Genomic DNA, 16,766 nt, shown 5'->3' with positions numbered 1-16,766 from the left:
TTCAGAGCCTGCTGCTCATCTTTGTCAGTATCTATAATACTTGAGATTGAACTCAGGGGCACTCTACCAATGAGCTACATCCCCAGTCCTTTTTATTTTGAGACAGAGTCTAAGTTTCTGAGACAGGCCTTGAAATTGAGATCCTCCTGCCTCAGCTTCTGAGTTGTTGGGATCACAGGTGTGCCCCACCATAACAGGCACCTTTTGCTTATCCTTAAAAATCTCCACTGGAGTCACTCATTTACTGACTTGTCCTTTGCAGTCTTTATGAAGTATAAAATCCTTACTATTTGCCCTGTAGTGAGTGCTATTGTACATGTTGGGTATTTATGTTCTTACCACATTGTATTTTGATTTTATTTTCAGGCCCATTTTCTGTACCACTGGTAGAAACTAGCCCTAAGTATATGAATGATGGCTATGTTCTGTTCCATCAAGTTGATATACTACATTTCTGTTGACCTAGTACCAAACAATTGTAAATTTTGTAAACTTGTAAGATCCTACCTTGCACTTTTTCTCATCATTTCTTTGCCATGAATTTTTAGGAATTACCTAGCTGACTCGAAGAATTCAAGTATTTTTTACTTAAACATAGAGTCATATTTGTCCAGAAACCATACTTGCTAAGTTTGATGTACCCTTTTTTCTAATCTCGTTAATCATATTGAATATTTTCCCCATAATTTAATATCTTTAAAACAGTACCTTCATTACTTTACATTTCTTCAAGAAGCCAAATAGAACATTTTACCAATTATACATTTGTTTATGAGAGCCAGCTCTTTGTCTTGGGGGCCTTGAAAATGATCTTATACGCTTGAATAGATACATATGTCTTTGAGATACAAATCCTTTGTTATATTTTCATAGGCTCTTACCAAGTTTAGTGTTAACTGCATAGATAGATGCCTTAAATTTTTATATAATCAAATATATTTATCAGCTTTTTAAAACACACAAGCATGCTTTTATTTAATAGAAAAATACAGAAAATATAGACTAAGTTAAAATAGAAATAAAAAGTTTAACAACCATCAGCATTTTAAAAGCGTCTTCTCAGAGATTAAAGATAATTCATAAAGCTCTCTACTAATCCTACAAATGGTAGCTCTGTTAAGAAAACCTAGATGATTAAAAAAAATCTTAATTAAATAGGGGTGCTTTTATAAATGAATGGGATTATTTTGCATTTATAATATTTTTAATCATTGACTTAAAACTATAGAGACATACATCTCTTCATAGAGCTGATGGGGTAAAAGTTTGTTGTTGTTTGGTGGTACTGTTGATTGAACCTAGGGGTATTTGACTACCAAGCTACATCCCCAGCCCTTTTAAAAAAAAAAAAATAGATATTTTATTATATTTGTATCCTAAAGACAATTTTATGACATCATTCAAAACTCCTTTGGAAACATTTTTTAGTGCATTATAATTATACATAATAGTAGGGTTCATTTTGACATATGCATAAATGCATGTAACAGTTTTCTCCATTGCAATCCCCAGTACTACCCACTTCCCTTCCCTTCTCCCTCTTCTTCTGCTACATTGGTCCTTCTATTTATTTAATTAATTTTAATTGATGGATTATGTTTTATATAAAATCAGAATGCATTGTGGTAGATTCATACATGAACCTAGTATAGTTTTGTTAACTTCATTCTCTTTCCCTTCCTACTTCCTCCTTAGTTCCCTGTTTCTACTCTACTGATCTCCCTTGTTTTTCTCCAGATCCCTATTTTTTATTTCTTTTTTCTCTCTAGCTCCTACATATGAGAGAAAATATTCCACTTTTGATTTTCTGACTTAATATTCTCCAGTGCTGTTCGTTTACTAGCAAATAACATAATTTTATTCTTCTTTATGATCAAGTAGAACTCCATTGTTTATATGTTAACTCTTAATGGCTTTATTTGCTACAGCCTAGAAATGTTTCTGACTATATCAGTAGAAATGTATCTTTGACGTTCTACAATCCATCTTTTTTTGTCTTAATTTATGAATTTTAAAAATTCCTATTTTATATTTAAATAAAGATCATTTTTTGTGTGCAATAGCCTTTCCCCATTACACTATAAACAACAGCATTTTAAAAGTGTCTCCTCCATTGGTTGGGATACCTCTGTAATATGTTAAAACTTTTGTAAAATATCCGCTTCTGATTTCTTGTAAAAAAGACTGCAGGGTTTTTGTTTGTTTTGTTTTGTTTTAAATATGTCTGACAGAGCTGTCATACTCCTCAGTAACAGTGTTATTAAAATTTGCTTACATGTTTTCGTTTTGGAAAGAAATCATCCATGTGTATATTCTAAGTTCTTTGCTTATTATTTTTTAGCATATATTTCTGAAAAATTGAATGGTGGTACATAAAATGGGCTAACAATAGGTTAATGATATTTGACATTTTGGAAATGTAACCAGATTGCTGCTTGACCTGGTGGTAGGTTTCCATTGTTTTGTTTGTTTTTTGTTTTTAATATTTTTTAGTTGTAGATGGACGCTGCCTTTATTTACCTATTTTTATGTGGTGCTGAGGATCGAACCCAGTGCCTCACATGTACTAGGTGGGCACATTACCACTGAGCTACAACCCCAGCCCTAGGTTTCCATTTAATAGCATTAAGTATTTCTTATCAATGAAGTTGGTAGGTTGTTTTCTCTTTGATTCAAGCAGTGCCTCTCAGTAAAGTGGCTCCTTGATAAAGAATCTCCCTTGTTGGGCTCAGACACTTTTATCTTTTTGCTGATATTTGAACAGCCATGAAAAGCCTCTTGTGGCTTTAATTATACTAGTTCCTCTGCTTGTCACACTCTTCTTTTCTCTGACAGATAACTCATCTGCATCCTTTGAAATGTTACCTGAATTAACTGTTTTGTGTCTGATTTATTTTACTGTCTGACTTAAAGAGGATAATGGTATGTTCCTCGGTGTAGTCAGGATCAAATGCTGAAATACCTGAAAGTATTTCGTTTCTGACACCTAATTAGTGCTTTGTAAATGCTAGCTGTTGCTTCTATTATTGTTCGTTGTTTACATGTCAGAATCCATTAGACCATGAAATCTTAGAAGTTTTTGTTTGTTTTTTAATAGAAAGTTTTCTTTATTAAAAAAGTTTGTTTTTTAATAGAAAGTTCATTATTGGATCTTCATCATTGATTTAGTGCTTCTCGTTAAGGTATTTTAAGTGACTCATCTTAATTTTTTAACATTTCAGAAGGAAGATTTATTAAATGAAATGAAACAACTTAAAGAGGAAATAAAGAAAAAAGATGAAAAAATACAACTATTAGAACATCAACTTGTAAGTATTATAGTGTAGAATGTAAAATGGAGACTTTCCAAAGTGGACAATATGTGGTTTTTATAAAACAACCAGAATTAGAGTTTGATTCATTTTTGGCCTTCAAAATCACATAATTGCATTATGTTTAGATTATATGTGCTGTAATGAAAATATGTGATTAAATGTTTATCTTAAATATCAAGTATTCTATGTGAAAAATTCTTCCTTGGTCCATTTTCAGTGGCCTCTGTTTCTGGGATTTAAAATGCACCAGTTTACATTCATTTATTGATGTGTTTCAAGAAATAAGTACTAGAAGTTGAGAATGGGACATTTTCTCTCTCTCTGTTAGCATAATAACACTGGTTATTTAGGCTTACGTATTAGGTTGAAGGAGATTCCAAGATAGTGTTTCTTCTCTATGGATGATGAGTGATCCCTCATGTGTAACCACTGATTATATCTTTTAAATCTCTTTTAATTTAGAACCATTCTTTTTGTTATACTGACTTGTAAGGAGAAAGAGCCAGTTGTCCTGAACAGTATCTCCACCCTGAACATAATTGTATAAAGATTTCAGAAATATGTAAGAGAATCTCAAAGAAAGAACACAAGAAAAGTGAAAGCATTAGTCTTTAGCAACATAGATTGTTGAATTCTCGTGAACCTAGAAATCATATTTAGTGTGAATCAGCTAAATGTTGTGCATAGTTTTTTTTTTATAGATTACTCCAGAGACTGATGCATTTAGCTAGAAATTTCCCCTATAAACACATCAGAATCACATTAACACATTATCATATTTTAGGGAAATTGTGACCTCTACCATGAGGACTTTGTGAAACTTACTTGACTGTTCCTGTTCTTGAATGTTAGTGTTTTCTCAACATAAATTTAGGTGATTGAGTGGATTCTTTGCTTCTTATCGCAAGCAGTGATGCTCTGTGTATTGAATGTCTTACTATTTGAGTTTTAAGGGGCTGAGTGTCTCACCCACTACCACCTGTTTGGTAGTAAGGGATTAGAAGTCATTCAGAAAAATTACAATAGTATAACATGGTTTAGTTATGAAACTTGTTGAAATCAAGAACATTTATAAACTCCAACTAGAGATAGGAAATGGTATAATTCATATTTTCAAAGTTAATGTATCCTTCTATTTACATTTCTTTATATTTTCTTTCTTTATATCTCTAAATAGCGTTAAGAAATAGGATAAAAAGTCCTTAATAGAGCCATTGAGAGGAATTAGAGGACTTTTTTAGCTCCAATATTAATCAGCTGAATGACAGCCAATTTCCATTACTTCTGTAGCACTTAGTTGGAATGCGAAGGTTTTTCTTGTTACTTGCAAGGTCCCCTTCCATTTCTAGCCTTCTGTACTTCTTTTGTTTTTGAAAAATATGTATTCAACTCTAACCTATGTTTGCATGAAGATTTTCAGAAGCATGTAATGATAATATGAAGTGTTGAATTCATATTTTATGTGAAATATGCTGATGTAAAATCAGATTGCAAAGCTCTGAAAATTTAACAGAAATGTTTGACTGCTTAAGCCTAATTTTAAAATGCCAAGAATGCCAGTTTATTTTCGCCTCAGTACATGAGTTAAATAGTAGATAATTTAGATTGTTCATTGAATTTTCAGAATAATCTTGTGAAATTGCTAATGTAGAATTTTCTTTATGGAGACATAGAAAGTAGAACTCTGGTTAAGTGGACTAACAGTATCATTTAAAAACCATGATAGACCTAGATTCATATCCTAGCTTTGAAATTTGATAGCCATGTTCTCTTAAGGAAGTTATATAATCTCTCCTAAACCTTATCTGTAAGTGGGAATAATAGAAGTAGTATAGACCACATAGGTTTGTGATTGTTTAATTAACTACATATGTAAACTACCTAATGCCTGACCCGTGGGTGTATAATAAAGAGTAATTCTTGCCAAATGACTTGCCCCAAACTACTCAGCATAAATCAATGCATATCTTATGGTGTTTTAAGTACCAGTAAAAGCCCCCAACTAAAAGTGGCTTTAAAAAAAGTAATAACATTTGTGAACTCAAATAACAAGAAAGTGTGTGGGTCCCATCCCTTTCCATGGTTGTTTATTGGTCATTTGGTTAATAGTGAAGTCTAGGTTGGTTTTTTCTGGAGTCCTCTTGTCTGCCCCTTCATGGTTGCAAGATTTATACAGGAACTCTTCGTGTCACTCTCTCACATAATAATACCCAGTTGTGGGTAAAGGCCTGTTTTCTCTAGCGTACCTATTTTTAAAAGCAGGAAACACTTTCTCAGAAATACCCCCAGGCTTTTCTTGTGTTTTTTTGGCTAGATTTTGGTTATTTGTTCCTTCCTATAAGCATAGAGAAAATGGACTAACTATTTTGGTTCATACTTACCAAGATCTGGCTCTTTGGAGCAAGAGATAGGGCACATGACTATGAATAAGGAATCTCACAGAAGGTGAGCCTCTGAACACAAATGAAGATCTTTCAGCAATAAATGAAGAGGCAGATGGAGAGGAAATTATTTAGGTGGTCATTTTATGTCTGTTGAAATGTCACTAAGAACTAGGCTTTCCAAATTATCGAAAATTTAATATTTGCCAAATATTATTTCTCATGTGTTAGTCCATAAACCACAGAAAGGATATTTCTGGAATTGCTGTTGTCAAGGTGAATTAAGTTATGTACTTGCATTACAACAAGTGTTTTATATTGTATTGTCTTTTCTTTTTTTATATACCTGCCAGATATTTTAAAAGTTAAGTTCTATTATAGTGAATTTTATACATTTGTTTCAATGATTATCCCATTCTTTTGTAGTGGAAAAAAAGTGTGTTCTACAGAAATTTTTGTTTTTAATGGGTTATTTTGTATAAGGAAATTGGAATGATCTGATTGCAATTAAAAATATTTTAATATTGATAAATATTTTTAAAGTAGAAACAATTTTACCTTAATACAGTAATATAGAATTTCTTAGGTTTTCCTAGGAGAAAGTATATTTACTCTGAATGAAATTGTTTAACAAATAATGGTAGTAAAGGGCAAATTGTCATTATCATCTTTTCATTTATTTTTTATTTTGATAATAATTTGAGAGACCTAAAAATACACAATAGGTATGTCCTGTCATGTAAGTGAGTGCTTTAAATGGAATCACATAGAGAATTCATTTGTGAATTGAGAGCGTCAGAGAATCTTGTCACAGAGTAAAATCCTTTAAAATATTTCAGTGCAGTAAAGACATTACATCATTAAGGGGCTTTATAGCACTGTAAATATGAATAGACAGTCTGACATGTGGACCATTGATACTTAATATCCTGTAGAGTGATTACTTGTTTGTGTGTATATGCAGAATTAAACCATTGTAAAAATTTTTGGTTTTGTTCAGGCAACCCGGTGTAACTGCCACCAAAAAGCTAAAGAGGAAAAATGCACATATGCTGATAAATATACCCAAACACCCTGGAGAAGAATTCCTGTAAGTGACATGCTCTTAACCTTCTCTCATATCATTTGCTATTTTGATGTGTTTTTTCCCCCTGTTCTTTTTTACTCTAATCACTAATAATTTTGAATCTGCCATGGCTAAAATTGTTTTTCTTAGGTAAGTATTTTCTTGTCTCTTAGTTGTTTATGTGCTTTCTAAAGCTTCTCTTGTGTGTCCTATATAAGTGAATGTGCATTTAATAGCTTTTCCATTCTGCATATTGTAGCTCATTTATTTGAGTGTCTATTCTATTTTCATTGCATGTTTTTATGAGAGTATTTTTACCTGCCCTGAAACAAAAAAGAAGTCTAATATGCAGTTAATTTATTTAAGCAGCATATGACACTTCGAAGATATATGATGTAACATATTCCTTTTGTTGTTGTTGTTCTTGGAATTTTCACAATTTATTATTGTAATTACTGAAAAAATACTGTTGAGTATTAGGAAATTTAATGCATGAAGACATAAATAGTATAAGTGAGGTTTTAGGCAGAGTTAGGGTCTAGTTTCTTCTTAATAACCAGAAGTAACCATCTATTCCTTATTTGTTGTTTTTCAAAAATGTTATATGGCAAAACACATTTGTTGCTAAAAATACCCTGACCATCCTTAAACTTAGTTGAGGATGTTCCTGAGGCAGAGAATTATCATATGACCATCAGTCATCATTATCCTCTGAATAATTACCAGGTTATAGACATTTCTTATTAATAGAACACCTGATAAACCTGCCTTGACTTTTATTTTACCTTATATTTAGCAGCAGAGTCCTAGTAACACAAGTGAATAGGGATAGATAATGGTTAATGTAATCAACAATTCAATTTAGAATTCTTGACTGTGGGCCTTTAAAGTTTATAAAATAGTTATTTTCTTTTCATCTAATAAGTAATTATTTTGTGTGCTCTGTATAAGGTTTAACGGAGGAATTATTTTATTTGGAAAAAGTTTGGTAATCAACTCTTATTCTAGATATTAAGTTCTTAAAGTAGAATTGGGGAATTGGGGAAGGAAATACACAGATAAATAGGTATTACTCTATTTATAAGCACTTTTTTAAAGGAACTAGTGATACACAGATTCAAACTGCTGTACATTCTATGATAGCAGAGGACTGGTAATGTCTTATTGGTAATGTCTTAATGTCTTTGGAAGAATCAAGGAGCTTGGGGAAGAAAGTGAAGGTGGCATTTGAATCATAGAAAGTAAAAGATGCTATGAGGTGAAGATGATATATTTATTTAATGTCAAATGATGTGGAAACTTAGCTGTTTGGAGGCAATTGCAAAAATAAGATTGTGCCTCTTACTTCTGAGTAGAAATTTGGTTTTTCTAGGTTTCTCCAGTTACCCCAAAGAGGTGTTTATATCTTTAGACCATGTTACTGAATAGATTGGCAATTGCATTTCACATGAGAAGTTCCCTTTTTACCATTTTCATGGAAGTCCTTCATATTACTCTCCCCAGCTCCCTCAACCCCTGGCTTGAGTTCTGCAAACTGGATATTAGTCAACCTCATCACTAGACAAAAGTAACTGGTGTACAATAAACCTATTACTTTGGGTAATATATTCCCTTGTTAATTTTACCATGATCTTGGATGAAATGAAGGCCAGTTTTCCAAATTAATACCCCTAACAAACTCAGGCCTCAGCCTTCTCTATTATCTATTATTGTAAAGAATCATCTGGCTAAATACCTTTGTTTTGTCTATGGATAATATACAGAATTCAGGAAGATTAAATGACCTATTAAAGATTCTATAGTAAGTAAATTGCTGAACTAGTACTATAATTTAGGACTCCAACTGCTGGTCCAAGATTCCTTGTCATAAAAGCATATTGAGGAGCCTTAGAGGGTGAGGTTTTACAAATTAAAATGGTAGAAATATCTTTGGCAAAAGGAATAGTATAAGTAAAAGCAAAGAGGTGGAAAGGGATAGTTAGGCAACAGTAAGTACAAAGATACATGTTTAAGGAAATAACGGAATTTAGTGTTAAATCTTATTTTAGTATAGAATGGAAAATTTTAATCCAGGAATTACTGTAAATGTAGTTTTACTGACTTTTATTTATTTTAGTAAGTAAATATTTAGTCAAATAAAAACAATATTTACTGAAATAGTAATTTTTAAATATTAAATATTGAGTTTATCCTGATTTTTCTTCTGCTCTTTGGGCTGCATTTGGAAACCAGTACTATAATTATGATAATTTTCTTTTTTTCTTAAAAAGTTATACTTTAAATGCTCTTTCTTTAGCAATTACCCAACATATTTACATAAGATTTTGGTGATGGAGATATGGAGATGCAGTGTGATTCTTCTTTGGCAACTCTTAGTTTGTTAAGCAGTAATTTTTGGAATAAAAATATGTTATTTAAAAGTCCCCAAGCTTAGTAAAACTAAAAATGTTTTTGATCTGCTAAGTGTTTAAGAAGGTAGCAAGTTATAATCTTCACCCTTTGTTATAATTTCTTAGGAAATCTAAATGTGCTTCTCAGCATTGTCTTAGTCATTTGATTATAGAACCTATGCCAGATGAAGGATATTTAAGGATTTCCTCTGAACATTTTCTATACATGAAGGAAGAACACTGGCTGCAATGAAAGGTGGAAAGGATTGATGAAGGAGAGAGGGTTGCTGCTTGTAGGACTTGTTGGCAGCCATTTAGGAGATAGAAAGAAATATGAGGAAACAATAAAAAACACCTGTCAGAACTTGCTGGAGGAAGAAGAGTGACTTGCTGCCACTGGCAACATAACAATAGAAATTTAGATGTATTGAGTGCAATGTAAATTTTCATCATAGATTTGTTCAAAGGAATTTTGGTACTCCCTAATGACTACAGATTAGATCTCTAAAGTGGAAAATAGGAAAGAAACAAAGCTTTAGAACAGAGGAAAGGATAAAAAGCTGACTTTCACTTACTCATTGAGCGGACATTTGTGTGCTCCTCAGAGCCAGGCACTGTCTTAATATGGGAATGTAAGTGTGAAGAAAATATAGTCCCAACCCTCAAGATGTTTATAAAAACCTCTAGTATGCCTAAATTGTATTAGTCTCATTCTTTTCCTATATGAAGAAGCTAAGACTAAGAAATGACTTGTTCAAGTCCTTGAACAACTTGCACACAACAGTGTTATGTGAAAAGCCAGATTTTCAAACTTGTGGGTAGCATCTTATTTCCCTTCCTTTTCAGTAGCTGCAGGAGGTGAGGTTAAGAGGAACAGAGAGAATAAGGTCATAGCTCTAGGAAGGAAGGACTGAGTCTTGATATCAGTGAGAGATCACAGTAAGGACTTCCCTGAGAGAGAAAATCTGGTGACCTGTGTGCTAGAGATCTTAGCAATCTATTGTAATGATCCATACAAACATTTTTGTAATATCTAAAATTCCTGGGAGAAAAGTATTTGTGGTTGAGAAGACATAGTTTTAGTAAGAGGGTAAAAGAAAAATCTCCCACTAAATTCAATCTAATTTTAGTAGCGAAACAATTTATTGACAAAGTAGTTTGTATATCATTTTCTCAATGGAAAAAATGATCAACTTCAATGCCTTTTCTTAAAGAAATGAAAACACTGGCTTGCCTTACTTTGAAAACTTAGTATAGGAATTAACAACTATTAGAATGGGTGCAAAAAGTTGCCTATCAATTAAAACTCAGAATGTGCAATTGGATCTAGTACTATTTTTTCTCACATTTTAACAACTATTATATATATCAAAGAGACAAGGAAAAATGATTTCTACACATTTCTAAATACTCTTTTGGAATTAGTGTCTAGTTCTGGATCAAAAATTAGTCCATATGATAGATATACACATGTAATTTATATCAATGGTAAATATTATAAACAATCATTTGTGTTTAGAGTTGGGTTCTCACGCCTCAGGTTTATTGAGTCAGGTATATTTCCATTATAACTTTATAAAGAGAAAAGATAAAATCAGAAAACTATTACAGATCCATCACAAAAACAATGTTATGTTTATAATGTCCAGAGGAGAAAGAGTTTACTTGGTTCCCAGCAATTGTGATACTTTCACAGAAGAAAGGGTGAGAAGCCCTTCTTTTTATTTTTCTTTCTTAGGATATAGAATGGCACACTAACTAAAAAAAATAGGATAGCCCAAAGATATTTCTTATGAGTAATCTGTCTTAAATCCTTTTTCTTTTAGATGATATACTTTTGTTGTTTATTTGTAGACTGCACTAGTGCTTAGTTTTTATGTGTAAAAAATTTCCTGATTTTAAACATAGATGTACCATTTTTTTCTCCATTTGGACAGTTGTCGTATTATTTATATACATGTTTAATAAATATTCATATTTGGAGATACAACAAGGAAATTAAGAGATTTATTTCTTTGTCAGGGTTTTTATATTCACTATTGTATTCACTAAAAATATTTTAAGTGACAAATACATACACATTGGTGTTTAAACAATATGTATGGTCTGATTACACAATTGTTTTTCAGTTGTGTAATATTTAGTCAGTGAAAGAAACTGGCTATTGAGTATACCTTGTAACACTTAGTTTTATAAATGTTGACAGGGTTACTGGTGCTGCTGATACATTGCATTGTCATGCAGGATTTATGACAATACAACAAGAATTTCTTTTATATTGAACGTATGTCTTTTATAAGAACTGCAAAATTTATGCAGAATATGTCTTTTATACTTTTTTTAAATAGTAGCACTCATTTCACAATTTAATTTGAAACCAATAACTGAAAAAAAAATGTTTTTCAAGGCTAGGAGCAAATTAAATGTGGATATTATAGCAGTTGAATAATTTATCTGTCCGTAAATTTAAGCTTATCTAAATTTGTATCCTCCAATACCAAACACCACAACTTTCAAAGGCATTTTTGAAGCTTTATGTATGCATAAAATAAACACTTTGTACTGTATTAGATAACAGTGGGTAGAATAAAAAATGTAGAATTTAATTTGCTGACTTACTCATTGATGATTTAGCAGGACAGAGAGAAATTTTACTATTAGAATTTACTATTAGGTAGCAGTCAGTGAAAGGTGATTCTATTGTGCTTTCTAAGCAATAACATGATCAAACATCTTTTTGGAAGAAATTAATCAGCTTTGATAAGAGGTAATATAATTGATAGTAAAAGTTACTCCTATTTTAATATATGCTCACAGTGATAATTTATTAAGCCTCTATTTTTGGGAAAATTCTGATGATTCTTTTTTAGGTAGTTTTAAAACATTTCTACAGATGCTTTAGAAAAACAATTGTCAAATGTTATCATTGCTCAGGGTGCTTACGTGCTAATAGTACTAAGACTTTTTTCCCTTTAGAGAATGTCTCTTTAGTGTAGAGGCTTCCTTCAAAAAGTTATAATAGGACTGGGGGGGTAGCTCAGTGATAGAGCTTTCCTTAGCATGTGCAACGCCCTGGGTTTGATTCCCAGCACAGCTAAATAAATAAATAAATAACTTGCATTAATATTTCTGATAGAGTATAAAATAACACCATTTCTCTTACACAGTCCCCAAATTTCTAAATAAATATAGCTGTCCTCATTCATTCAGAACAGTGGAATGTCAGTGTGCTCCAGCCAAACCCACCATGAACACACCTATTCAACAAGTTGAGTGCAGTGCTTGTTTACAATCCTATTTTATTTTGAGTAAAGATATGGTATGTCTTTTTTATCTTCTACTTTACAATACTTACATTGTTATGTATAAAATGAATTTTGTGTAGTGTGCATATAATCAAATCATGATTTACTCTGCCAGTCTTTTAATTGCTATTTTTCAACCCTTTATATTTCATTTGTTATTTGATATATTAGGGTTTAAATCTGTCATATTATTCTTTTGTGTTTGTTTTGTTTCTTTTATATTTCTTGCTTTCCTATGTGTTGTTTGTACCTTTTTTTTTCCCCAGAATTTGTTTCATCTATATAGTATTCTGTGTGTATCTCATAGGTCTTTGGTCACTTTAGGTATTGCATTATATGTACATAATATAGTCTGTTTATAAACATAGTTCCTTAATTCCTTTTAAGTCCCTTCTTCACCATTTCTAAGTGTCTTAAAAATAGTTTTTATACATATTTTAAGAACTACAAAGACAGTGTCATAGCCAGGCAAAGATAGAAGACCCAATTATCCTATTCTAATAGAAAGAGGCTCTGGGACTGCTCTGTAGTGGTAGGGAGATTCTTATGTATAAATTTATGCATGGCTGGGCTGCCTCTTTCCTGTTCCTTTGACTAGAACCTTTTGTTTGTGTTCATTGACATTTCTGGGTGCTAACTTCTCTATCACCCAGTTTAGGATATATTAGACAGAAAGAAAACCCAGGAACTCGCTAGTATGTTTTCTTCAGGTCCCATGCTTCTTAGCTGGACCTCTTTTTTCTCTCTACCTTTCAGAGATTTGTGTTTGTTTTATAAATAGTGTTCAGGATTTTTAGCAGTATTTAAAGCAGGAAAAGAAAGAAATATGTCTACTCCATCTTCTCCTACATCTGAAATTCCCTTTTCTGTGGAGAGCTCAAAATATTTATAAAATAAGTGTCATCATAATTGTTCTAGGTAAAATTAGATAAAACCTTTAGGAAATAATTTGAAATGGCCTAAGGAGAGTAGATAGGATTTTGAAAGATGGGTAGGGAATGTGGAAGAAGACATTTTTAATCAGAAATTAATTACTTTCTTTGATTTTTCCAGGCATAAGCTCAGGTGGCTTATGCCTAGAAAACAAAGTCAGCTAATAGATGGGTGCCCCTTGGCAGTGGCAGGCAGAACTTTCATGTATTTATTTCACAAGATTGTCTTTCCCTCCTTCTCACACTTAGACCTATCCCTGAGACTATGATTTATTGGTCTTAGAGAAATAAAGGTAGTATCATTGTTTTTGCTTTTCAGATTTCTTAGGTGATTGTAATGTATGACCTGGATTGACAGATATGACAGCTCCATCTCTAGATAAACGTAGTAACTTAATTCAGTTTAAATCAGTAGTTATTTAGAATCTGCTGTGTGCTGAGGTGTGTTAGGCTAGAAAAGATATGACGTTTACTATCTTTTAAAAGTCCTGTGAAGTTTCAGATACTGTAACAGATACTGAAATTATTTCATGAATTAATGATTTAACAGGAGAGATAATTTAATACAGAGCTTTGTTGTTTAAAATGCTTAATCTATAGAAGCAAAGACAGCAATGTCTCTGCAGTGGGGATCGGGACAGATAATGTGAGTAACTACGTCAGAAGAACTAAACGTGAGAGTTCTTAGAGATGAACCATTCTAATCCTGGCATAAGAAAAATAAGGAAACAGGTTCAGCGATTAGTGACTTTCTTAAGATTACAGGAATTTTGAGAGATCCAAGGAAAAGCATAGGACCCTGATTCCAGGTTGGTGCTATCCTGCAAACTTTAAGAGGTAACTTCTTTGATGAAGGAATCTGTGACTGCGTTGTAAGCATATCTTGATGTCTCTTTCTGAAAGTTTCTTTATTCAGTACAGTGGTTAGAAATATGGTCCTGGCAAAATTTGTAAAGAGGATTTGGTTGAGGACATATTTTGTATGAAATCTTTGAACCCGAAACAGTAAAATAGAGTCGTACCAGGCAATACCTATGAAGAGCACTTAGGATCATTCCCTCTTAAATATTTTCTATGCTATTTTTGTAAATATCTATGGTTAAGTTAGTGAAGGAAGAACATTAATTTCAAAAGACAGTATCTGAATTTACTAGAATATTCCAAAGACTATTTGTTCTGTTTTCCTTCTTGTAACTTTTTTTCCCCTTTCATCAGTATAGAAAAATAAGTCTTGTTTTTATTTTATATTGAGCAGCATAGGCTTACTCCTAAATTTAAAGAAATATATGATTATACCTCATTGAGCAAAAGAATTTTGATGGAGAGAAGAGAAAAAAAATTATTTGAAAAAATGTTCATGAAACCTATAAACACCAATAAGTTAGATTAGTAATTTTATAATACAACAATATTTCTAAAAAAAAAAATTCTGTGTAACATTAATTATTTTGAAAAATGCACCTGCTTTGCAAATTTAAGTCTGATGATGATTTACAAGCTGTTTTCCTTGACAATATTTTAGGGGTGTTTTTTATAGTTTTATTTATGAATATATTTTGATCAGTGAGGAGACTAGATGTAACACATGAAAACCCAATCTGGTTCTGTTTGTGTGACATTGAACAGTTATTTTCTTCCATAAAGACCCAGTTTTATTTGGAAAGTGAGGAAATTAAGAAAGTGACATTGCAGATGTATTCTGATTCTTATAATCAGTGATTAAAATAAAGTTAAGAAGCTACAAGTTACTCAGGTTAAAATGCATGTGTGTATAACCTGGGGTCTGAATATCATGTTCTTTATAAAGGATTTAGTATCATAACATTCTGAGTGTTTTTTAATGCTATTTTGGTTTTGCTGACTTCAGCTAATGTTACTTATTTTTTACTTTCTAATTCTCTGAAAACCTGTCTTAAAAAGAAATAAATTTTTTTCTGTGGTAATTTTTTGATTGCCTAATTCATAAATTAATGCATTATCTATTTGTTAATACCTAAACTCTATATCCCCTAACTTACTTCCTTTTTTTATAAAAGACTAGAATCTGCTACTTTAAAGAGATATGTAATGATTAATGTAATGTATACCCAAAAGACATAATTTCTTGTATGTTAACTGTAAATATTAGAGAAAAATAATTTTTTCATTAAAATTTTGAAAAATAATTAAATTTGGATTGTTAAATATTTTTAGTAATTTGAGCTGCTTGTGTTTAAAAAAGTGAAATCTGTCTTCTCATTAACACTATTGCTTTGTGTTATTTAAAAAATCAAAAAGTATGACTTTGGTTTCTCTATTTTTCAGTTCCCTTTTTTTATTATACCTCCCTACCCCATCTCTTTCTCTGTACAGGGTGGGTATTCTCCCTCCTTCTCTCCTTGGCAGGGCTCCTTCCAGGTGATCCCACGGACTGTTCCACCGCACCGCAGACAGAGTGAGTCTGTGTCTCTCACTCCTATCCTGCTCTGGCTTCCCCTTCATGGTATTTCCCTTCTGCATGATCTTTCCTTCCCCAGTACCTCCGTTTCCCATCTTGAGTGATCTGCAGGCATATGCTAAATAAGCACTGTGATCTCTTAACATTTCTTTTTACTGCATGTAAATGGACTTGTACATTAATGACCTCTTGAAAGCTATCTGAGGTAAATTTCATTCTAATGCTGTTTAAACCTATTGCCAGTGACCCTAGACCTATTGACATGCATCTGTCTTTAAATATATTTTCCTTTTTTCAAGTTCTTGTGATATGTAATTAAAGATAGTTTATATTTAGTGATTTTTAAAATGTACACACTATCCACAATGATTTGATGGACAGATGCATACTGTTTAGGGAGCAGGCGTACTAGACCATTGCACATTTCTTTAAATATTTCCTAATCAAAGGCTTCAATCCTGTTTCAGTATCATCTAAATACCTTTTCAGTTGTATTTCCAAGGTGTTTTTTTTTTTTTTTAACGACTAATATGTCTCTATCAGCTGCTTTACAGCACAGAAGAAATGGCTTTTGAATATGCATGGTTTACTAACATTTCTAATGAATACTTAGTCATTGTCTAACTTTAAAATTTTTGTGTTAAGTCTACTTTCTAAAACAGTGTTTATTATTTTTCTATTATATACCTGGTAAGTTGGTTATATTTGATCTTTTTTGAAAAGTCACCCAAAAAGGCTAATATTAATGAAAAATGTGTATTGTCAGTCACTTTTTTTGTCTACTCCATGGATTTTCCCTGATTTGTGATTCATATCAATTTTTTCATTAATTATCTTAAAGTATCAAAGGCCCCAAAGGGAAATTTAAAGCAATTAGTATGTGATCTACTTCAAAAAAATTTATTTCTTGAATTTATCAAAATTAGCAGGTGTCAACATGA

General features: G+C 31.9%; 1 protein-coding gene across 7 annotated transcripts in view; it reads left to right on the top strand.

The window, feature by feature from the left end:
* Nucleotides 1–16,766, top strand: part of CCSER2 (coiled-coil serine rich protein 2) — a 172,038-nt gene that overhangs the window by 143,783 nt on the left and 11,489 nt on the right. For 4 of the 7 annotated variants that reach the window (XM_079138197.1, XM_079138196.1, XM_079138195.1 and 1 more), the window contains 2 exons: nucleotides 3,222–3,308; nucleotides 6,696–6,785. In XM_079138197.1, the coding sequence (XP_078994323.1) occupies nucleotides 3,222–3,308; nucleotides 6,696–6,785 (177 nt within the window). Of the gene's footprint in view, nucleotides 1–3,221; nucleotides 3,309–6,695; nucleotides 6,786–15,740; nucleotides 15,871–16,766 lie in introns of all 7 variants that reach the window. The other 3 variants (XM_079138200.1, XM_079138199.1, XM_079138198.1) reach the window with 2 other exon arrangements.

Source organism: Sciurus vulgaris, assembly GCF_902686455.1.
Source record: "Sciurus vulgaris genome assembly, chromosome: 4".
NCBI lineage: Eukaryota > Metazoa > Chordata > Mammalia > Rodentia > Sciuridae > Sciurus > Sciurus vulgaris.
The sequence above is the reverse complement of the archived record's forward strand: the minus strand, read 5'-3'. Positions and strand labels throughout refer to the sequence as shown.